Below are 24958 nucleotides of genomic sequence, written 5' to 3' on the forward strand. Positions count from 1 at the left end.
ACACACACATGGAGAAGACTGCTAGTTGGATGACAAAATGATGGATATGTTATTGCAGCATTTAAATAAGTACAAATTTCAAAAAAACAACTTATTCCATTTTTCACAAGTTAATTATTACATGTTTTAAAATATAATGACCAACCATCATGTAAACAGTTGTAACTATAATAACAAACAAAGATATTAAAAATAAACATGGAACATTTATGATACAGATTGAAACACTGTGTAAACAACAATAATAATTAGTACAGGCATGGCTATAGTATTACTATGAACGAACGTATTTACATTTTCCTGAGGTGATGAGTCGGAGACCAGTATCATGATCATTATTATTATTATTACCTGGTATGTACCCTGCATGGCAGCCTGCCAGTCAACCTATCAGTTGTGCTCGTCAGTCAGTGGCAGATCTGAACACATGTGGTTTCCACTAATAATGCTGGCAATGAGAAATAATTTGCATTTGTTTTGTTCACATGGCATCATCATTCGTGACAGATGGAGCAAAATGGGTTGGAATTGCTGACATAGGATTTTCTATAACATAGGTTACAGGGAATGAGCTGGGGTAGGTAGGAGGGTTCAAATGAACCTCCCCCATCCCCTCCCCCAAGTAGAAGCTAAAACATTTTTTACATTTTACAGTGCAATAATAGGCCATTGATATATTTGTCCATGGAAAATGTAGAGAAAAGGGCCTGCTTGGTTCACATTCGAACCGACCTTCCCCAGGTTCAGACTATGCTACACACCTGGGCTAGGTGTGAAAATATGTCCCAATCATTTACAACATGAATTTATACAATCCTTAATACGGTAATGTGTCTTAAAGCAGTTTGTATACAACCTGCACCTCCATCCGGCTTTAATCTCAGGTTGTCAGGCTGGTGTCTGAATAAATTATCTAATAGTGAATACAGGATATAATACAGGTATTTGAAAAAGGCTCAACATTTTGAAACGTGTGTAACAAATTTTAACTAGTTGCACTGCCAAAATATTTACCAAATTAGCCTGTACTTTATATTAACACAAAATATGATCATAAATGTGCAACTGGAAGGCAAGAATGACAACATAATGCAAGGATATCAAAATAAATTGCACACTGAAATACAAATGAGTTTTTATTAAGTGAGGTAAAGTAAATAATTCTGTTCTGTCCGATGTGGTGGCATTTAAAGTTGTTTTGGTGGAAAAACAAACATTTGTTTTGAAAATTTTCATTTAACTTTTTTGTTCATATTAACACTTATACTGAACTGATAGTAGAACAAGATACTAATATAACAACTTTAAAGAAGAATGAACAAATAAATAAACTTAATTAAATACACAATAAGGTGAAAATAAAATAAAAATAACAATAAAACAATAATTAAAAAAAAAAAAAACTTACTTTCATATAATATACTGGAAAACAAAAGAAGCATGAATATTTTAATGTATATTTTTTCATGATAAAATTAATTTGGTAAATAGACTATCAAACTGGGCCTAAAATGTCCACAACAAATTGAAAAGTTAATAGCCTCAAAAGCTAATGGAAAAAAGAAAGAAATGTTTTATTTAACGACGCACTCAACACATTTTATTTACGGTTATATGGCGTCAGACATATGGTTAAGGACCACACAGATTTTGAGAGGAAACCCGCTGTCGCCACTACATGGGCTACTCTTCCGATTAGCAGCAAGGGATCTTTTATTTGCACTTCCCACAGGCAGGATAGCACAAACCATGGCCTTTGTTGAAACTGGTCGGTGCGGAGCACTCACTAAGGGTTAGGAGTCGGTATCTGGATTAAAAATCCCATGCCTCGACTGGGATCCGAACCCAGTACCTACCAGCCTGTAGACCGATGGTCTACCACTATGCCACCGAGGCCGGTCAAAAGCTAATGGAATTCAAGATGAATAATTTTTAATAAATTAAAGAAAACTAAATTCATATTCGCATTTCTTTTGTTGTTGAGTATATTACATCAAATAAATAACAACAGACAAAAATTAAATAATTAATTAATTAATTAAATAAATAATAAATAAATAAAACGTTATAAATAAATATTGTACCGATACCCACTAGGGTTCACATAGAAACAAATGTCATATGTTCAACTTGATGCCACAACTTATCACATTAAAATAAACTTACAGATGTTTCCTGTGACCTAAAACTTATCAGATTTAAAACCATGACAGAGGAATAAACAACACAGGTTATCATGACTTGTAAGAAATTACAGCTTAGAGGGCAAACTTGTCAAACAGCTTTGTGTAAACAAATAAATCTCCACAGAATGGACAATAAATATAGCCAGGAGATGTGTGGTGGTGGTGGTGGTGGTGGTGGTAGATTTGATGAGTCCCTGCTTATACATCAGCACAATAAAATTAAATCATACAGAATTATAAATATTTGTTAGTGTTAATACATTGTCGATACCATTAGATGCATACATACATACATATAATCATATCAAAGAAAATACTAGCACTTGAAATGAAAAGATATTTTACCAAAGTTAACACTGAAAATTGAACTTTTAACTATTCCTAGTAATACACAATGTACATGTGTAGTGTTGTAAATAGTACTGTATTTAAATAGGTTGTCTTATTTCAAACTCAGCCCCACCTACCCCACTCGGAAAAAAAAAAAGAAAAAAAAAAAAAAGATAGAAAAATGGCTGTCACCGCTGAAATAAGAACATTTGTATCCCTGCTGATGTGTTGTCAATCAATACAGATGTTTAAGTTGGAGACAAGTGTAAATATTTATATTTACAGACAAGCCTTTCACCAACTCTAAAAGAATATTATAATACGGTCAAAGTTAAAGTATGGTTGTATTTAAAAAAATATATATATAATTATAAATAAAATAAGCATTTATTCAAGATTTGTACTTCCTGCGGTTGTTACTAACCATTTTGTGTTTAGTTTATTTTAATGAAACAGATTACAGATTAGTGTTTAAAACAGAAACAAATAAACAGAGTTTATAAAAAGAAAAAAAACAATTTTAAAAAGGCCCATAAGGCTTTAACAGACTACTGATTAAACAAATGTGTTAAGACTTTATGTTACTAACCCAAACGATCGTTAGTCTCACTTCATGACACAACCATAATGGTTAATTTACATAAAATGCCACATAATTAAACTCCATGTTTTAAAACAAAATTCAAACTTAACCAATAACTTGTTAAAACTAAAAATTGAAAATTGAAAATAAGTATTAGAGGTCGACAACACCATAACAATTTGTTCAAATATTATTTAATTCTACTTGGTAGTTGTGTGGAATACACAATCAAAACCTGACACGGTGTTGTCATAAAGTTGGGCTAATTTTAGCAGTGAGTAATGTCTATTTGCATGTATATAGCTCTATTGTATACCAATACTTCAAACGGATGAGCCATACTTCTAATAACGGAATCGTACAATCTACTGTACTGAAAACAAATATACGTAACACATGCTGATTGCATGTAAAACCTTGCCAGTGTTTCACAAACGGCTAATTTTGGACATGAGTAGGCCTAATGTCTATTTATATAGCTCTACTGTATACCAATACTTCAAATGGATGAGCCATACTTTTTCTAATAACAAAAATGTACAATCTACTGTACTGAATACAAAGATACATAACACATGCTGATTGCATGTAAAACCTTGCCTGTGTTTGTTTATTTGTACTGCTTTCATTGTTCTTTATTTGAAGGTGACGTAAGTGGAATACTTATCATGGAGTGAGAGTGGAGTTGCAATGAGAACAGACATTGACACTGATGTCACCGAATAGGAATAGAGCTGACTCGATAAGTACACAAGCCCAGCTTGTGGTATCCACAGAGACAAACACATTGTCTGGAAAGGTGTGGCCGCCAGATAAAACAGTTAGGTTTACAGCTGTCACTCAGTAACAAACAACACTGTATTTTAAACAGTTTCTGTTGGCAGTGTTAACAAAACTTAGTGCTGAATGGGGGAAAAAGAAAAACAAAATGTTTTAGAGACTTATAAGTTAAACACTCAAACCAGAACATTTAACCATTAAAATATGTGTGGGTTTTTTCACATTTCCATGTATATTTGAAGTAGCTTTTGTAAAAAAGTAAACAAACTCACAAAAAAAACATTAAAAAAAAAAAAAAAAAAAACCAGTTGAAAAAGTTAAAGGGAATATGCCAAATAAATAAAACCCAAGTGGAGATAAAATCAAACAAGTGTTTAGAGTTTTTGTTTAATAATTTAACTAATATTTTAAATGCTGTCAACAATAAAAATCATATACTTTGAGAAACATTCAATCAAAAAGTAAAAAAACCCCAAAACAACTGAAGATAAAATAAAACAAGTGTTTAGAGTTTTTGTTTAATAATTTAACTAATATTTTAAATGCTGTCAACAATAAAAATCATATACTTTGAGAAACATTAAACCAAAAAGTAAAAAAAAAAAAAGAAGTAAAAAATCAAAATCAAAATCTAACATATAACATATTTGAAACTCGTCAAAAATAAAATAAACAAGTACAGTGTACTATAAATAGCAAAACAACTGAACACTTAATTATTTTGAATACTCCAACAAAATATAATTTTTATCATCTTTTTCCACACACAATACACTTTTTTTTCATCTTGTTAACTTTTAAATCCCCAAACTCTCCAAAGACATACAAGTGCTGATGTAAAGCAGGTTATAACAGGAACAAAAATGGCCGCCACCATTACCAGACTGGCAACCTCTAGTTAGTAAGGGAGATGCAGGGTTTAAAGTAGTCACACTCACTACAGCATGACAGATCTCTGCTCATCAATATATGTTATCTTTTGGCATATATGAGGCTATCACCAGACAGAATAATGTCCTCAATCATAATCTGAAGCAGAAATAAACAGCAGCATTAATTCACACTTCAAGCAGTATATGAATGTTCATGTGAAGATGGCAATGGTTTAAAGAGAGTAATTTTGCTAACTTACTCATACCTAACATGAGCTTGCCTTGTTTATAATTCAAGAAGTTTATCCACTTAATTTGTAGTAAAAATAAACAGCAACATTAATTCACACTTCAAGCAGTATATGAATGTTCGTATGTAGATGGCAATGGTTTAAAGAGAGTCATTTTGCTAAATTACCTAAACATGATCTTGCCTTGTTTATAATTCAATAAGTTTATCCACTTAATTTGTAGTAAAAATAAACAGCAACATTAAGTCACACTTCAGACAGTATATAAATGTTCATATGTAGATGGCAATGGTTTAAAAAAAGAAAGAAAAGTCATTTGGCTAAATTACCTGAACATGAGCTATGTTTGTTTATAATTCATGAAGTTTATCCACATAATTTGTAGTAGAAATAAACAGCAACATTAATTCACACTTCAGACAGTGTATGAATGTTTATATGTAGATGACAATTGTTAAAAAGAGTCATTCTGCTTAATTACCTACGATAAACATGAGCTTTGTATGTTTATAATTCTAAGGTTTAAGCTGGACGCCAAAAATTAATAACAATTTAACAAATTTCATCAGCAAATGTGAAGCCAAATTCAAGTAACATATAGCTAAACAGAATTAGTTTTAAAAATAGCTATACACTTATAAATGACCAATAGTTTCAAATTAACTTTATGGCGAACTGGTAATGACATATATTTGCCAATTTTAATTTAAGTCATATTTGGCAATTTGGAAAAGAACACCTTAAACCCTGAATTAATGCAGTCTATCCACAGATAGCCTCAAGGGAGAACAGTATTGGATTAGTATAGTCATATTTTATAAATAACTATTTTTGTAACAAAATAATTTTTCAAAAGTAAAAAAAAATGTATACCGGTACATATCTTTATAGGTCAAGGAAATTTATAAAACAAATTTGATTGACAGTTACCAGTAACCAACTGCATTACATGAGTCACATTTACTGTAAATAAAGATATGTTCAATATGAAAGCCAGAATTACATGTGGTAGAAATCAAGACGAACAGTACCCAAGTGATATTCCTTGACACTTGAGTAAACAGTATGATGTTGATCTATTTTAAATCTAAATCAAGACGAACAGTACCCAAGTGATATTCCTTGACACTTGAGTAAACATTATGATGTTGATCTATTTTAAATCTAAATCAAGACGAACAGTACCCCAAGTGATATTCCTTGACACTTGAGTAAACAGTATGATGTTGATCTATTTTCAATCTAAATCAAGACGAACAGTACCCAAGTGATATTCCTTGATACTTGAGTAAACAGTATGATGTTGATCTATTTTCAATCTAAATCAAGACGAACAGTACCCCAAGTGATATTCCTTGACACTTAATTAAACAGTATGATGTTGATCTATTTTCAATCTAAATCAAGACGAACAGTACCCCAAGTGATATTCCTTGACACTTGAGTAAACAGTATGATGTTGATCTATTTTCAATCTACTGCGTTCCAGTAAGAGTTGATTGTGTTTTGTTGCTGTTGTCCGATGTTCAATGACGGTTCTATAAACCAAACAAGTTGGGAGATAATCACAAGATGATGACTAAGGCACTGTCAGTGCTGCCATTCTGATAGTCATGAGCTCAATTCACCACAACGGCAACTGTAATTACTTAGTTGAAGTTTGAAGGGTACATACTTAATCTGACTGGTCACACATGTTTACTGATGCAGGAATATAAATAATTAAGGTTTACAAACCATGCCTTCACCTTTTTTTCTCTTTTTTTTTTTCCGTTATTATAGAATAAATACCAACCAACAAACTAACTTAATACATTAAAACTATCTAATACAATGTTTACTTCTATTTTGTACTTTTCATTTTTCTATTTTTTTTTTTTTTTTTCTACAGTTACTCTTTTTGTAGGTTTGGAAGGTAAACGGACCTATTACAAAGAACACATATACCACAAAACATTACGGATTAACAAATTGGTGAAGAGATTTTTCGAAAAACCAACTCCTTGATAATTAAATAATGCATGTATATATAATATAGAGAAAATATTTCAAGAAAAGATGCCACAGATTAAGACACAAAGTCTAAAATTTTCTATCATAATTTAAATTGATGAAACTTTGTAGATGCCCAAAAGAACAATTAAATTTTTGTATACATGTATCAAAAACATGATATTTCGAGGAAAAAACCAACATAAGATATGTTAAATATGTCCAACTAACCAACAATGACCACTATATTACAGGATATTTTATCCATCTAAGAATTCTTCCAAAAACAGTTTTTGAAAGGAACGAATCTGCATTGTAGGTACATAACATATAATGTACCAATAGTCAGGTATTTCCAATACACAAACGAAACGTAATATAAATAATACATAGAAACTTATTTTGATACTACCTCCATTAAAAACATGTACACATTTACAAACAACATATTTTGTCCAAATGTATTTACTTATAAACAAATTGCAAGCAAAAATACATTTGAGAAAATGGTGGAACACAAACACACAATTTATATATATATATACAGGTATACAATACAATGTGTGTGTGTATATATATATATATATATATATATTAATATTAATATAAACAACCCAGAGATGAATTCGTCAACCACTCAGTGGCAAGAACGTGAAGAGAGGAGAGACTAAAGACACAGCTGATTAAAGCTTCCTCTGCCCCATTCGGCCGCTCATGCATCCCGAGGGTTTCTGAATGCGTGCGCGTTTGCTCTGCTGCTTCCCTAAGGCACTATGTTCCCTGACCTTGTTCTCCTTGTTGGTAAGCTTGCGGCTGAGTTTCTTCGTCACCCAGCGGGTCTGTTCACGCTGGGCCTCCTTGATGTTCTCGATCTGAGCAATGAGGCCAGCGCGCGCTGCAACTGCGCGTGCCCGTCTCGGAGGCTGGTGGGTGACCCGCTTCTTGTCGCGGCAGGCGGCAGTGACAACGGCAGCGCTGCTTGCTTCGACTTCCATATCACCGGAATCCTGCGAAATGGCGTTGGCCTTCTCGTCGCACTCCAGCGATGTGTACACAGACATGCTGGGGTGTTCTATGAGCAGGTTCTCCAACGGGTTCGTATCAACATTACAGCTATTTTTCCTCTTTGCTGTAAAACAAGGGGGAGGCGTTAAAATCCAGCTCTCGGCTGAGTCTAGTTTTGAGCGGTACGTAAAGCGGATGTGGCGGCGCTGTCCACCTGGACTGACCGACTCTGGAGTGGATGTGTTTTGAGAGCCGATGCTCTCGGGGTCCGAGGAACAGGTGCTGCTGTCCCCTTCCAGGGACTCCACCGGGAACAGTAAGTTATCGTCGAGGAGACGAGGCGGTTGGGGCATTTCACTAAGATCTGAAAACAGATCAAGGTTCACCTTTCAGACAGTTGTTATTGAACACACTGACGACATTGATTCCACAAAATAAGCCAAAGTGCATATTATTTCAAACTGCCGGTGATAGCTGAAGTAGCATGATGCATATTATTGGACATTTCCATAAATTAAAAATGCTTTATCTAAAACCTCTTTATTTAATTTTTATTTATAATAGCTGAAGTACCATGATTTATATTATTGGATGTTTCCATAAATTGCAAAAGCTTTTTCTAAAACCTTTATTTAATTTTTTTTAATTTATAATAGCTGAAGTACCATGATTTATATTATTGGCCATTTCAATAAATTACAAATACTTTATCTAAAACCTGTTTATTATTTATTTTTATTATTTATAATAGCTAAAGTAACATGATTTATATTGCTGGCCGTTTTCACAAATTACAAATACTTTATCTAAAACCTCTTTATTTAATTGTTTAAAATTTATAATAGCTTAAGTACCATGATTTATATTATTGGCCGTTTCAATAAATTACAAATGCTTTATCTAAAACTTCTTGATTATTTTTATTTATAATAGCTGAAGTACCATGATTTATATTATTGGCCGTTTTAATAAATTACAAATGCTTTATCTAAAACTTCTTGATTATTTTTATTTATAATAGCTGAAGTACCATGATTTATATTATTGGCCATTTCAATGAACTGCAAAAGCTTTTTCTAAAACCTCTTTATTATTAATGTTTTTGTTTAATTATGATTATTATTATTTTTATTTTTTTTAAATTAATGTTGACAAAATATGACATTCCCCAAACAGAAAATTGCCTTTTATGCATAATAAGCTACATACTTATTTTAAATATTAATCTCCACACACTGTGACAATATAACACTTTCGTAAATTGGCTATTTTCAAAAATATCCTTTCACACCAGTTCATTATATATCTACATACGCTATGTACTGATTAGATTTTAATTATTAATGTTGCCAAGCTACAACAATGTACCATTTACACAGATTCCATTTTCCTATATTGAAGATGGGCAGTTGTATCCTTATACTACTAGACTGATTGTGCTTGTGACTGATAACTTACTATACACCAGCAATAATTAACATACTTCTATAATTTTTCAATTAAATGTCTTCCATTTGTGCAGAGCTCTGGTTCTAGAATACTAATTGTGGTGCTCGTATATACAGATTCAGAAGTAATGATTAGTTTCTTCACCATTTTATAGTTTTGAATTAAAAAAAAAAAAAAAAAAATCCTTATTACCGTAATACTTAATAGTTTCATAAACATGACCCTAAACTTGCATGGTTACCAAATTTTGTCTTTTTTTTCTCTAGCACTTTCAATGAACTTAAAGAACCAATTGTTTACAGTTAAAATATACATTATACATATGAGTCATTTATTTCATCTCATAATGGGGCAAGTTCAACCTAAAAATGTCCGATATAAAACAGGCATTTTTAAATTAAGAATTTGTCTTAAAAATACTTTTCTCAAAAATTATATATTGTTCCGTATAGATGACAAAAACTATGAACTCTGATCTCAAGTAGCGATGATATAACAATTTGGCATTAATTAATGTAGTGAATTTTGTACTGAACAAGAGGGCTACCATAGCAAATTGTTGCCCAGTCAACACTGGATTTGAGTGTCACTACTACAATTATTTCCATAACTGTTATTTCTATTATTAATAACAACCGCTACTTATAATATTTAGAACTTTATAAGAAATCAATCAAAATAGCATAGGTAATAGAAGACTAAATCCTGTTATCAACCAAACACATTTTGTCCAAGCAACTCACTGACTTGGACATTATCCTCTTGCATTTGTTTTAATGACGTCTCTACTCACATTTGTCTTAATGACGTCTTTACTGGTATTTGTCTTAATGAGGTCTCTACTGGTATTTGTCTTAACGACGTCTCTACTGGTATTTGTCTTAATGACGTCTCTACTGGTAATTGTCTTAATGACGTCTCAATTTGCATTTGTCTTAATGACGTCTCAACTTGCATTTGTCTTAACGACGTCTCTACTGGTATTTGTCTAACGACGTCTCTACTGCTATTTGTCTTAACGACATCTCTACTGGTATTTGTCTTAACGACGTCTCTACTGGTATTTGTCTGAACGATGTCTCTACTGGTATTTGTCTTAACGACGTCTCTACTGGTAATTGTCTTAATGACGTCTCAATTTGCATTTGTCTTAATGACGTCTCAACTTGCATTTCTCTTAACGACGTTTCTACTGGTATTTGTCTAACGACGTCTCTACTGCTATTTGTCTTAACGACATCTCTACTGGTATTTGTCTTAACGACGTCTCTACTGGTATTTGTCTGGATGACGTCTCTACTGGTATTTGTCTTAACGACGTCTCTACTGGTAATTGTCTTAATGACGTCTCAATTTGCATTTGTCTTAATGACGTCTCAACTTGCATTTGTCTTAACGACGTTTCTACTGGTATTTGTCTAACGACGTCTCTACTGCTATTTGTCTTAACGACATCTCTACTGGTATTTGTCTTAACGACGTCTCTACTGGTATTTGTCTGGATGACGTCTCTACTGGTATTTGTCTTAACGACGTCTCTACTGGTAATTGTCTTAATGACGTCTCAATTTGCATTTGTCTTAATGACGTCTCAACTTGCATTTGTCTTAACGACGTCTCTACTGGTATTTGTCTAACGACGTCTCTACTGCTATTTGTCTTAACGACATCTCTACTGGTATTTGTCTTAACGACGTCTCTACTGGTATTTGTCTTAACGGCGTCTCTACTGGTATTTGTCATAACGACGTCTCTACTGGTATTTGTCTTAACGACGTCTCTACTGGTATTTGTCTTAACGATGTCTCTACTGGTATTTGTCGTAACGACGTCTCTTCTGATATTTGTCTTAATGACGTCTCGACTGGAATTTGTCTTATGATGTCTCTACTAGTATTTATCTTAATTACGTCTCTACTGGTATTTGTCTTAATTACGTCTCTACTGGTATTTGTCTTAACGACGTCTCTACTGGTATTTGTCTTAATGATGTTTCTACTGGTATTTGTCTTAACGATGTCTCTACTGGTATTTGTCTTAATGATGTCTCTACTGGTATTTGTCTTAATTACGTCTCTACTGGTATTTGTCTTAACAACGTCTCTACTGGTATTTGTTTTAATGACGTCTCTACTGGTATTTGTCTAACGACGTCTCTACTGGTATTTGTCTTAACAACGTCTCTACTGGTATTTGTTTTAATGACGTCTCTACTGGTATTTGTCTAACGACGTCTCTACTGCTATTTGTCTTAACGACATCTCTACTGGTATTTGTCTTAACGACGTCTCTACTGGTATTTGTCTTAACGGCGTCTCTACTGGTATTTGTCATAACGACGTCTCTACTGGTATTTGTCTTAACGACGTCTCTACTGGTATTTGTCTTAACGATGTCTCTACTGGTATTTGTCGTAACGACGTCTCTTCTGATATTTGTCTTAATGACGTCTCGACTGGAATTTGTCTTATGATGTCTCTACTAGTATTTATCTTAATTACGTCTCTACTGGTATTTGTCTTAATTACGTCTCTACTGGTATTTGTCTTAACGACGTCTCTACTGGTATTTGTCTTAATGATGTTTCTACTGGTATTTGTCTTAACGATGTCTCTACTGGTATTTGTCTTAATGATGTCTCTACTGGTATTTGTCTTAATTACGTCTCTACTGGTATTTGTCTTAACAACGTCTCTACTGGTATTTGTTTTAATGACGTCTCTACTGGTATTTGTCTAACAACGTCTCTACTGCTATTTGTCTTAACGACATCTCTACTGGTATTTGTCTTAACGACGTCTCTACTGGTATTTGTCTTAACGATGTCTCTCTACTGGTATTTGTCTTAATGACATCTCTACTGGTATTTGTTTTAATGACGTCTCTACTGGTATTTGTCTTAATGACGTCTCTACTGGTATTTGTCTTAATGATGTTTCTACTGGTATTTGTCTTAACGATGTCTCTACTGGTATTTGTCTTAATGATGTCTCTACTGGTATTTGTCTTAATTACGTCTCTACTGGTATTTGTCTTAACAACGTCTCTACTGGTATTTGTTTTAATGACGTCTCTACTGGTATTTGTCTTAACGACGTCTCTACTGGTATTTGTCTTAATGATGTCTCTACTGGTATTTGTCTTAATGACATCTCTACTGGTATTTGTTTTAATGACGTCTCTACTGGTATTTGTCTTAATGACGTCTCTACTGGTAATTGTCTTAATGACGTCTCAATTTGCATTTGTCTTAATGACGTCTCAACTTGCATTTGTCTTAACGACGTCTCTACTGGTATTTGTCTAACGACGTCTCTACTGCTATTTGTCTTAACGACATCTCTACTGGTATTTGTCTTAACGACGTCTCTACTGGTATTTGTCTGAACGATGTCTCTACTGGTATTTGTCTTAACGACGTCTCTACTGGTAATTGTCTTAATGACGTCTCAATTTGCATTTGTCTTAACGACATTTGTCTTAATGACGTCTCAACTTGCATTTGTCTTAACGACGTTTCTACTGGTATTTGTCTAACGACGTCTCTACTGCTATTTGTCTTAACGACATCTCTACTGGTATTTGTCTTAACGACGTCTCTACTGGTATTTGTCTGGATGACGTCTCTACTGGTATTTGTCTTAACGACGTCTCTACTGGTAATTGTCTTAATGACGTCTCAATTTGCATTTGTCTTAATGACGTCTCAACTTGCATTTGTCTTAACGACGTCTCTACTGGTATTTGTCTAACGACGTCTCTACTGCTATTTGTCTTAACGACATCTCTACTGGTATTTGTCTTAACGACGTCTCTACTGGTATTTGTCTTAACGGCGTCTCTACTGGTATTTGTCATAACGACGTCTCTACTGGTATTTGTCTTAACGACGTCTCTACTGGTATTTGTCTTAACGATGTCTCTACTGGTATTTGTCGTAACGACGTCTCTTCTGATATTTGTCTTAATGACGTCTCGACTGGAATTTGTCTTATGATGTCTCTACTAGTATTTATCTTAATTACGTCTCTACTGGTATTTATCTTAATTACGTCTCTACTGGTATTTGTCTTAATTACGTCTCTACTGGTATTTGTCTTAACGACGTCTCTACTGGTATTTGTCTTAATGATGTTTCTACTGGTATTTGTCTTAACGATGTCTCTACTGGTATTTGTCTTAATTACGTCTCTACTGGTATTTGTCTTAACAACGTCTCTACTGGTATTTGTTTTAATGACGTCTCTACTGGTATTTGTCTTAACAACGTCTCTACTGGTATTTGTCTTAATGATGTCTCTACTGGTATTTGTCTTAATGACATCTCTACTGGTATTTGTTTTAATGACGTCTCTACTGGTATTTGTCTTAATGACATCTCTACTGGTAATTGTCGTAACAACGTCTCTACTGGTATTTGTCGTAACAACGTCTCTACTGGTATTTGTCGTAACAACGTCTCTACTGGTATTTGTCTTAATAATGTCTCTACTGGTATTTGTCTTAACGATGTCTCTACTGGTATTTGTCTTAATGATGTCTCTACTGGTATTTGTCTTAATGACATCTCTACTGGTATTTGTCGTAACGACGTCTCTACTGGTATTTGTCTTAATAATGTCTCTACTGGTATTTGTCTTAATGATGTCTCTACTGGTATTTGTCTTAATGATGTCTCTACTGGTAACTGTACAATTAGCCTGGTGCAGGAAACACGATGTACAGCTGATGGTAATTGAAAAAATTAGCCTCTGCTTGAAAGCAATTTAAATGAAATTAAGCTTCATGCATGAGAAAAGATGCCAGTGTCTATAATTAATTACAGACATTTCACGTGATAGCCAGTTTAGCATGTTTCCAGCAAAAAGATGTGCAGCTAGCTTGCAAAGGACAGAAAGGAAAGAAGGCATTGAGATTTTTTTTTTTAAATAATAATAATAAATATATACAAAAAGGGAAAATACAAAGAAGGTTTCAAGCTAAAATTAACTGACAAACCTTTTTAAGTTTCAAAATTACATATTAATTTTTAACATTTGCTTTTAATTTCATGGTCTATATATTCAATGTGTTTCTGGTAATTATATTTGTACTAGTTCAAACTGGATTTTAGTTCAGAAAAACTAGATGCATGTCTCTTAACACAGAAACAAGTGACCATTTCTCCTGTTTCAAACCCTTATAGTTGTAAGTATAAACACTATAAATGACTGGAGCTTTTGAACTTTTTCTTACACTATTAGTAAACTGTTCTGATAAGAATGGAAAAATTCTGACTATTAAATTTACATTTTTACATTTTACAAATTACTCAGTACGGTACTTTATTTTCATCTTGGTTGGTGAGGCATATACATGAACAAGTACTGTTATCATACGAGGTTTTGTAATCGTGAAAACTTCCTGGGTTTTTCAACACAAAATAACCTGGCCACAATATCTGCATAATGTCGCTATGGATACACTCAACATCCCATCCATCTTTCTAGAAAATCTTGATTTATGAGGTTTTGAATAAACAGTCATGTGCTATCTTGTCCATCAAAATACATGTTTACCGACATATGAAAGACTGATGCTCTTAATTAGAAGAAGCTAATCGCAATGAGTTTCTTCTTGAAAAGGGGTGGGATGTTGCCCAGTGGTAAAGCATTCGCTTGATCCATGGTCGGTCTGGGATCGATTCCCATCAATGGACCCACTGAGCTATTTCTCATTTCAGCCATGACTGGTATATCAAAGGTTCTATAGTGTGTGCTATCCTGTCTGTGGGATGGTGCATATAGAAGATCCCTTGCATCTAATAGAAACTTGTAGTGGGTTACCTCTCTAAGATTATATGTCAAAATTACCAAATGTTTGACATCCAATAGCCAATGATTAATAAATCAATGTGCTCTGGTGGTGTCGTTAAACAAAACAAACTTTAAAGTTTAACTGCTTGAAAACTACATACCAAATGTCAATGCTTCACAGAAATTGGCTCTGGATCATAAAACATGCTAGGTGTAATTAATTATCTTGTCTTTATAATTATGTCACAATTATTACAATTGAAGTGTGACAGAAATGAGCCATTCGTTATAAAAGGTGCTGAGATGCCAATGATCTGTTTTCTTTTTTAACAGATTTTAACTATCAATACTCGGTCGGTCTGTCCCACACCATTATTATAATTTTTTAAAGTTTGTTTTGTTTAAAGACACAACTAGAGCAGATTAATTAATCATCAGCTACTGGATGTCAAACTTTTAAAATTCTGATATTTATAGTCTTTGGAGAAAACTTGCTACATTTTGCCCATTAACTGCAAGGGAACTCTTACATGCCCTTTCCCACAGACAGGACAGCATATACCATGGCAATTCATATACTTGTCGTGGGGCACTGGTTGGGATGGAGGAAACAGTCAAGTCAGAGAATGGGTGAACTGAGGTGATTTGATCCCATGATGCAAGCACTTCAGGCAAGCGCTCTATCGACTGAGCCACGTCTCCCGACCCCTCACTACTGTTGTAAGTATCGACTGAGCCACGTCTCCCGACCCCTCACTACTGTTACAAGTATCGACTGAGCCACATCTCCCGACCCCTCACTACTGTTATAAGATGTTTTTTATATATTTTTTTTTGTTTAACACCACCACCAAAGCAACATTAATTAATTAATCATTGCCTACTGTATATCAAACATTTGTAATTCTGACAGTCTTCTGAGAAAATCTGCTACATTTTTTCATTAACTGCAAGGGATCGTTTTATATGCCCTTTTGCAGACAGGACAGCACATACCACAGCCTTTCGTAAACCTAGAGCACTAGTTAAGTTGGCAAAATACCCAATGTGTCTGCCGAGAGGATCTGATCCTTCGACCCAATCACCTCTAGCAAGAGTTCAATCAACTGAGCTAAGTCTCACTTATGGTTTTTTTATTATAATATGCCAAATGCTGACTCAGCAAAATCACACAAAGTGCATTAAGTGATAACTGTAAGTCTGTGGTGCTTAGCAACCTATGTCAGTAGCCTGTAACTAGGACATATCAGTCAAAGTGAATAATAACAAATAATGAAGTCAACATGTATCTGTCAGTCAATCGAGCAGTGATGTGGAACGACAGCCATAATTCTAAAAAGTGACAGATCGTGTGCTTGGCTAGGAAATTAGTTCTGGTTGGTGGTGGTGGTTGTCCACTGCTGGGGTTTTGTTTATAGTTTGCTTTTTATAGTATTTTTTCTTTTATTTAAAAACAAATATGCTTTGTTATTTATATGTTGTTTGGGTTGGGGGACTTTTGGGGGGAGGGGAGGGAAATTACTTAGATTGAGTCAACAGTACCAGATATTGTACATTCATTCATTAATTAATTTATTTATTTGTCTTTATGTATGTTTGCCCCTCCCCATCTTACATGTACAGTATAAATAAATACACACACAAACACACACATGCACATACACACTATCTCAGACAGACACACACACTCACTCACCCACACACACAATCACACACAGACTGTCTCACACAGATACACTCACCCACCCATACAACAAGCACAGACTGTCTCACACAGACAGACACACACCCACACACCCACTTACACAAACACAAACTCTCTCACACACACACACACTACCTCACACACGCTCTCTCACACACACACATAAAAGTGACTATGGCAGTTTGTAATGAGAGAACACTGGTGTTTTTTGTTGCTACGAGTTCAAAAGTCTCCAATCAAAACCAAGTTTGTATAAAGTGTGGACACTAGACATGCAATAAGATCCGACATTCATTTAATAATAATAATAATAATAATAATAATACCGGTAATAACAATATTTAAAAAATTAAATTAAATGTTTAAAACTTGTTTTGTTGTAACCTGCCCCATAATTTTTAACAGTATTATAGTACTTGTTAGTTTTATATAATGTTAATGAATATAAAAAAGAAATAGAATAATAAAAAAGTGTTTAAATCTAAAGTTGAAGAAAATTTTGTTAATCAGATTACAGCCAACAATGTTTTTAAAAGGTCAATCTTGGAATAGTGGTTTTATTTGATCCAGTTTGCTGTGACACTGAAGAATTTTGGTAACCATTTAAGTTTAGGGTCATGTTTATGAAACTATTAATCACTAATTATGATTCTGACTTTTGGTTAAACGCAAAACTATAGAATGTTGATCAACTAAACATAATTAGTATTCTTGTACCAGAGCTCAGCATAAATGGAAAACATTTAAATATAATCAAATTTCTGTTACATTCATTACAATTTAAAGCCATCCCATTGGTCCAGTCATAACAAAGCATGTGTGTTCATTTCTCGATGAACATAAAAATAACGTCATCAGGGAACGTCACATAAGATGACATCATTTTATACTGGTATTTTATATTATTGAGCGTTATTTTTAAGAACCAAAGCATAATTCAAAATAAAGTATGATCTTATTTGTGTTTTTGTCAATAAATATGTTTCAAATTTACTTATACGGACTTTCTGTTGTTTCTTTTTGGTTCATCTGGGTATGAACGAGAAAGGCATGGTAAACCTTTGTGTGAATGGCTTCACCGATTCACAGTTTCCACATGCATGGTTTTGGTTCATACCCTGATGAAACTTAAAGAAATAACAAACCAGCCATAAAGGGAATCACAATATTTATATTACATTTACTAACAGTCAATAAGATTCTGGTGCGACAATATGGGAGGACATTTAGTGCAGAAGCAGTTACAAAGCTTAATGCAGAGGTTAGCTAGACAAAGCATTTCTACAAGCTACAAGTGTGCAACAACATAATGAGGGGCAACACATCCACTCCAGAGGTCGGCTAAACCACAACCATGGGAAGCTCGGGATTGTGGGGTAATGTTACAAAATAATAATAGTAATATAATAAACTATAAATATTGGATTTAATACAAATTTTATTCCACAGAAACAAAACTAGAACAAAGACCATACAGATACAAATAAGAACAGTTAAGACATAAAAAGACAATGACACAACATATAGTAGATTTTAACCAGTTTTATTCAGATTTATAATTTTAATAACATAAAATATTCTAAGTGAAAGAGTTTGATTTCACCTTTAAAAATAAATACATAATAAAACTTTAAAAAAGAAAATTGGTATTCCAGTTAAAAGTATGTAGAACAAAAATTAATTAAGTAAAAAAAAGAAAAGGTATTCCCATTAAAAGCATGCAGAACAAAACTTAGGTTGGCTACATGTTTTTTCTTACAATTGTAAACATATATTGACGGATGTACTGGAACAATCAGCTACTAGTATCCTTCCTTAAATCTGTCATTTCTCTCATTCAGTAGCTCACAAAATGTGTGTTAGATATTTACTAATCTACAAACTGATATATATGCAATTATTAATAGTTGCATCAAGTTGGTGCAAATGAAATAGCATGTAAAAACCTCACACAACAATCAATATATTTTATCCCGACAGTCACCAGCTGAATGTTTCATGTGCTAAAGCCAGCTATCGGATGTTATTTACAGCATGCATAGCACATTTAAATTCAAATATACTGACGTCCAAATGAAACTTTACATACATAAAATTTGAATAATTTTATAAATATTGTTGCTAATCGAAAAGAACCAATTTAGAAAACATGTTACAAAAACTTTGCATGTAACATAAAGTGTTATGTGATGTTTAGATGTTGAACTTCATGATACTTTCATATCCTGCCGTACCATTCGTTGGTTTTCTATAATATAATTGTAAGCCTTGTAAAGTTTCTTTGGACGTCAATATAGCACACTACACAAAACAACAATCACTACAGCAAGCAATGGATCATGCAGCAGAGAAAGCTAAGCAGAGAATGCAAGTGTTTCAACATAATTAGCACTGGAGCAGGAAGGATTGAGAAAATGAAATCTGTAATGCAGTCCAGGACCCTGTTTTTATGAAGCTATCTTTGCGCTAAGATTATCTCAAGTACTAAGATCATCTCAAGTGCTAAGATCATCATCTCAAGTGCATACAGTAGTTAGGAGGACCTATACTGCCTACAAAATATCAGCAAGGGATCTTTCATATGTATTTTCCCATGGACAGTACACAGTTTTCTTCTGGTGGTGTAATGCTCCTCCCCTACCCATTCTCTACTGGTTATGGCCCCAACCATGGACAGGACAGTACATACAGCTTTTTTCTGGTGGTGTAATGCTCCTACCCTACCCATTCTCTACTGGTTATGGCCCCAACCATGGACAGGACAGTACATACAGCTTTTTTCTGGTGGTGTAATGCTCCTACCCTACCTAAAATCTACTGGTTATGGCCCCAACCATGGACAGGACAGTACATACAGCTTTTTTCTGGTGGTGTAATGCTCCTGCCCTACCCATTCTCTACTGGTTATGGCCCCAACCATGGACAGAACAGTACATACAGCTTTTTTCTGGTGGTGTAATGCTCCTCCCCTACCCATTCTCTACTGGTTATGGCCCCAACCATGGACAGAACAGTACATACAGCTTTTCCCTGGTGGTGTAATGCTCCTCCCCTACCCATTCTAGACTGGTTATGGCCCCAACCATGGACAGGACAGTACATACAGCTTTTTTCTGGTGGTGTAATGCTCCTACCCTACCCATTCTAGACTGGTTATGGCCCCAACCATGGACAGAACAGTACATACAGCTTTTTTCTGGTGGTGTAATGCTCCTCCCCTACCCATTCTCTACTGGTTATGGCCCCAACCATGGACAGAACAGTACATACAGCTTTTTTCTGGTGGTGTAATGCTCCTCCCCTACCCATTCTCTACTGGTTATGGCCCCAACCATGGACAGAACAGTACATACAGCTTTTCCCTGGTGGTGTAATGCTCCTCCCCTACCCATTCTCTACTGGTTATGGCCCCAACCATGGACAGAACAGTACATACAGCTTTTTTCTGGTGGTGTAATGCTCCTACCCTACCTAAAACCTACTGGTTATGGTCCCAACCATTGACTACTCCATGATTGATCCTGCATAGCAGGCCTGAGATTCAAAATGCAATCGTTTTATACAGATGATTTAACATTTCAGCCTCCATGTTGAACCAGAGTATAAGTTCTAGGCCTTTTGTATTCAACAATCCATAAGCAAAACATTAAGCTTTTACTAGTTACCGGGTATTGATTACAGAGCATCAATTCAGGAAAGGAGATGACAGACAAATTAGTAAACTGCAATACACTTTTTAGTGTACTACCACATATTAATTCAATGGTATAATCACTAAATATTAGTCTATTTGATTCTAAGTTAGTGAAATAGACTATATATTTCTTAGTCTTGCAAGCATTAAACATATATATTTTTAATGTCAGTAATGCAATTTACTACAAAGACTAAGCCACTGCCAGTTATAGATACTGAGATAAAGGTTGCCTTTTTGAGAACAGCATCACTAGTTATTCATTCTATTTGAATGACAAAAACATTACAGTGAACTCTGTCTTGCTGATGTTAAATAGAACTGCCAAATTAACACATAACCACACGGTCAGAAACTGGCATTCACATCATCAACCCAAGTGTAAAAATTGCTGGGCATGCATGAGTTCAGGTTAAATCATGCTAGACCCCGCATGAGTAGATATTTTCCAAAGTTTGATTTTTTATTTGGACATCAGTTCATGATTTTTTTTTATATCAGTAATGGATGAAGCTAGTGATTTTCCACTGGGCAAGGTTTCTGCCAGAGGGTAAAATAGATATGGCACCATACCCACAATGTTTTGCAGATTTTTTTTTTTTTTTAAGTTTACCTTTTGACAAAATTAATGACTCATTATTATTGTATTATTTTCTTAACCTTAACCCACTTTCGTTCTGGGGGAGGCCCCCCATACCCCCTGTTGACTGTGTTTGCATTCAATTTCATAGCACCATACCCAGAAATTTCTTTGTGGCAGAAACACTGCTGGACTAGTAACATTTCCAAGCTAGTAGTCCCCCAGGTCAAGGGAAATACATGTATCTCTTAACTTCTATACCTGATCCCCCAGGTCAAGAAAAATACATTTATCTCTTAATTCCTATACCTGCTAACAATAACATTGAATAAAATAGTCCAGGCTCACCCTGGACATTGCCAAATGCTAATTTCCATATAAAGTGGCTACAACATTCAGTCTATTGCTAATAAAATAGTCTTTAAATTACCCACATTTTAATTGTGTTCAAATAAATACTTTACAAACCTCCAAACATCTGAAAATTGGCTAAACCAAATTTTATTCTAGTGTAAGCCCTAAATATTCCAGTTATGTGAAACTAAATTGCAGGGTACATTAGGTTTTCAAAATCTTCATTAGCGATATTTCTGGTCAATTGAAAATTTATTAGCAATTACGGTTTAATGTTTTAAAATTGTGTAGCAATCTCTGAAACGTGTGTAGCGAATCGAGACGTGATACTGACCAAATTGTTCCCTGAATTGTGATGAAAATGTTTTTAAAAACGACATATTTTTGTGTGCGAGTATACATACCACTTTCTGCTTTTTTAACCTCTGGGGTGTCGACTATCACCCACCCTAGTTCCCCGTCTCGAGTTGGCACATCAACTTCTTTAGTTCCAGCTTCATCACCATCTGTTGGCTCCAGTTCTTTTGGCCTGGTGCCAAATAAATAACTGGTGACGCCACTCAACATTGTTGCTGAATTAATACAAAAAAAATATTTCCTTTAGTAATACAAAAGATATGCATTAATTAATGTTTTCCACATATTTTTTTTACTAACAGTTACACGTGAAAATCTTCAACAGCTAATTTAAAGATGCCAGTAAACAGGTTCCAGCATGCAGAGTATAAATGTTCTCTTGCCGTAAGGAGTGCATGTGATATCATGTAAAATGAATATTTATCCCATAACTTACCCATAATATCCATGTCATAAATCCATTTGATATTTACCATTATTAACTGGGTTCATTTGTTTACAGCCAACAAGACTTGTACACCTGAGCCTAACATTTTGATTATGAAATTTAGTTGAAGTGAGTGACATCAAACTACATTTGTGCTAATCGCTATGACATCATATTACCGGTGAGGTGACTTCAGAACTTTCACAGGCATAGGAAGGTGCCCAAAATTGGGGGAGTGGGGACACAAATAAATATAAATATATAAAAACCATCCCTGCTGCTACAAAGTGGGGGGCACATGCCCACCTGCTTCATACACCAGTGACTTTGATTTGCTACATATTGAATTAAAATGTTAAAAAGGATAAATAGAATGAGCTACTTGTGATTTTTACTATGTAAAATATCAACCTTGTGTAGTTAATTGGTATTTGTCTCGGCAGAGCCTCGACAAATACTGATTAACATAGACTCAGTTGATATTTTCCCCCTCCACCGCTTAGCAAATATTCTTTTTATCATCAATATATTTTCTAAGGGAACAAGACTCAAACCCCCCACCCCACCCCCACCTCTCATATACGTTGCTCACCAGTGTAGAAACTCCCCTGCATAAATACCTGCACACACACCTGACAAAGGTGTGGTTTTAGTGTTTAAAAAAATATGGGGGTAGGGTGGTATGTATATACAAAATGCTTTTTGGGTTTTTTACTGGACAATTGCTGAATGGCCCTATGCATTCATTGCCAAACGTGCATGTCATTATCACACTGGCATTGCCAGGATTGTATATAGATATTTCTAGGGAAATCACTAAGATTGTATATAGTAGCTGCGGGGGGGGGGGGGGGGGGGGGGGGGGGGGGGTCAACTACATTGTTTTGAAGTCATAGTATGGGGCGGCAGGATAATATATAGAAGTGGTGGTGGTGGAGAGAGGTGTGACTGGGTGGGGCATTGGCCCCACCCCCCCCCCCCCCCCCGCCAATGTCAATTACATAATTATCAAACAAAAATATAAATCCTTGCGCAAATAAAATACAATCAATAACAAAGTACCTTCACGATTTGGTTATTCTCCTGTACGTCTTGCGGAATATATGTAAAAGCGGAGAATTTATAATTTACTTGTTAATAAAATAATTGCACAAACCTGACGAAATTGTCGAGCAATCCAGTGTCCACTCGGATTGTACACCCTTTGTTATTAGGACTATTTTATTATCTTCCCCAACAAACAAATAACACAATTGTATGACAGAGAAAAAGTACAATACAGCTTAATACACCAATAGAGAACGAGAAGTCGACACAGGGAGAATTGGTGGAAAACTTACATCTTCAGCGAAATATTTCCAACAAATTTGACCTTGCCCTCGCCTTTGGAGCCAAGCGTCCAAATTACAGGGGAACGAAAGACAAAGAAAATGGTCAAAATTTTGACTGCTCGACTGTATTTTGGGTTACCTACCGTAATAATCGATGCACGTTCTACTTGTGAGCAATTATGTTTTAAAATAAACGAGCGGTGCAAGCAGATATTTGAAAAAATTGTTTCCACAATAACCCTTCTGTCAAAAACAGCTGATGGCTTGGGCAAACCAGTTGCCTATCTTGTCGTCATCGACTGTTTACTATTCCTTGGCGGCATTTCATTGGTTAATCGCATGCATAAATTTGATAAATATGGAAAAGTCTATGAATATTCATATCACGTGATATCACGTGACCTCCTATTAAGGAGAGAAAGCCGCGTGTCAATTGTTTATATCACGTGACTCGACTGTAGTTTGACAGCTCTGACCCCGAACGTGAACAAGCCTGTATGTATGCAATAAGGTAAATCGACGGGTTTTTTTTTATTTCACTGAAAGATCAGTCCCATTTAAGTATCTGTTCTGAGGCCTGTCTTTTCATATTGTATGCTTAATAAAATATGCATATAGGCTAGTTTTGTTACCTGGGCTCGCTTACTGTTATAGGCGGGGGCAGGGGTGTGGAGGGGCAGGGATGTGGAGGGCGGGCTTTAACCATAATCTTAAAAAGTAGAAATATACACATTTAACTGTCGGCAATATTTTTAATACACACTTAATGATATTTTTTATGGATTTGTTATGGAATACAAAATATACTTTTATTCCAAACACCCCCACCACCGGTCAAGAAACATTTTTGAAACGTGCTTGTTATTCAGGCAAAAGGAAAAGTTTGTTTTATTTAACGACGCCACTAGAGCACATTGATTTTTTATCTTATCATCGGCTATTGGACATCAAACATATGGTCATTCTGACACTGTTTTTTAGTGGAAACCTGCTGTCACCACATAGGCTACTCTTTTATGACAGGCAGCAAGGGATCTTTTATTTGTGCTTCTCACAGGCAGGATAGCACAAACCATGGCCTTTCTTGAACCAGTTATGGATCACTGGTCAGTGCAAGTGGTTTACACCTACCAACTGAGCCTTGCGGAGCACTCACTCAGGGTTTGGAGTCAGTATCTGGATTAAAAATCTAATGCCTTGACTAGGATCCGAACCCATTACCTACCAGCTTGTAGACCAATGGCCTACCACCGAGGCTGGTCAGGCT

At 34.9% G+C, this 24958-nt stretch overlaps 1 protein-coding gene across 1 annotated transcript; it reads right to left on the minus strand.

Moving 5' to 3' along the window:
• Positions 1–6773: 6773 nt before the first annotated feature.
• On the minus strand, positions 6774–24108 carry LOC121388876 (tumor protein p53-inducible nuclear protein 2-like). The gene is made up of 3 exons (XM_041520403.1): positions 23835–24108; positions 21981–22148; positions 6774–8123 (listed from the first exon to the last, which is right to left on the minus strand). The coding sequence occupies exons 2-3, from the start codon at positions 22141–22143 to the stop codon at positions 7678–7680; spliced, it is 609 nt and encodes a 202-aa protein (XP_041376337.1). The 5' UTR covers positions 22144–22148; positions 23835–24108; the 3' UTR covers positions 6774–7677.
• Positions 24109–24958: the final 850 nt, after the last annotated feature.

The sequence above is a fragment of the Gigantopelta aegis genome, chromosome 14 (assembly GCF_016097555.1).
Source record: "Gigantopelta aegis isolate Gae_Host chromosome 14, Gae_host_genome, whole genome shotgun sequence".
Classification (NCBI taxonomy): domain Eukaryota; kingdom Metazoa; phylum Mollusca; class Gastropoda; order Neomphalida; family Peltospiridae; genus Gigantopelta; species Gigantopelta aegis.

Coding starts and splice junctions, on each gene's coding strand:
- LOC121388876 (XM_041520403.1), bottom strand. CDS start 22,143: ATGTTGAGTGGCGTCACCAGTTATTTATTTGGCACCAGGCCAAAAGAA. Junction 8,124..21,980: donor GGTTAAAAAAGCAGAAAGTG/GTATGTATACTC, acceptor CTTGTTTTACAG/CAAAGAGGAAAAATAGCTGT.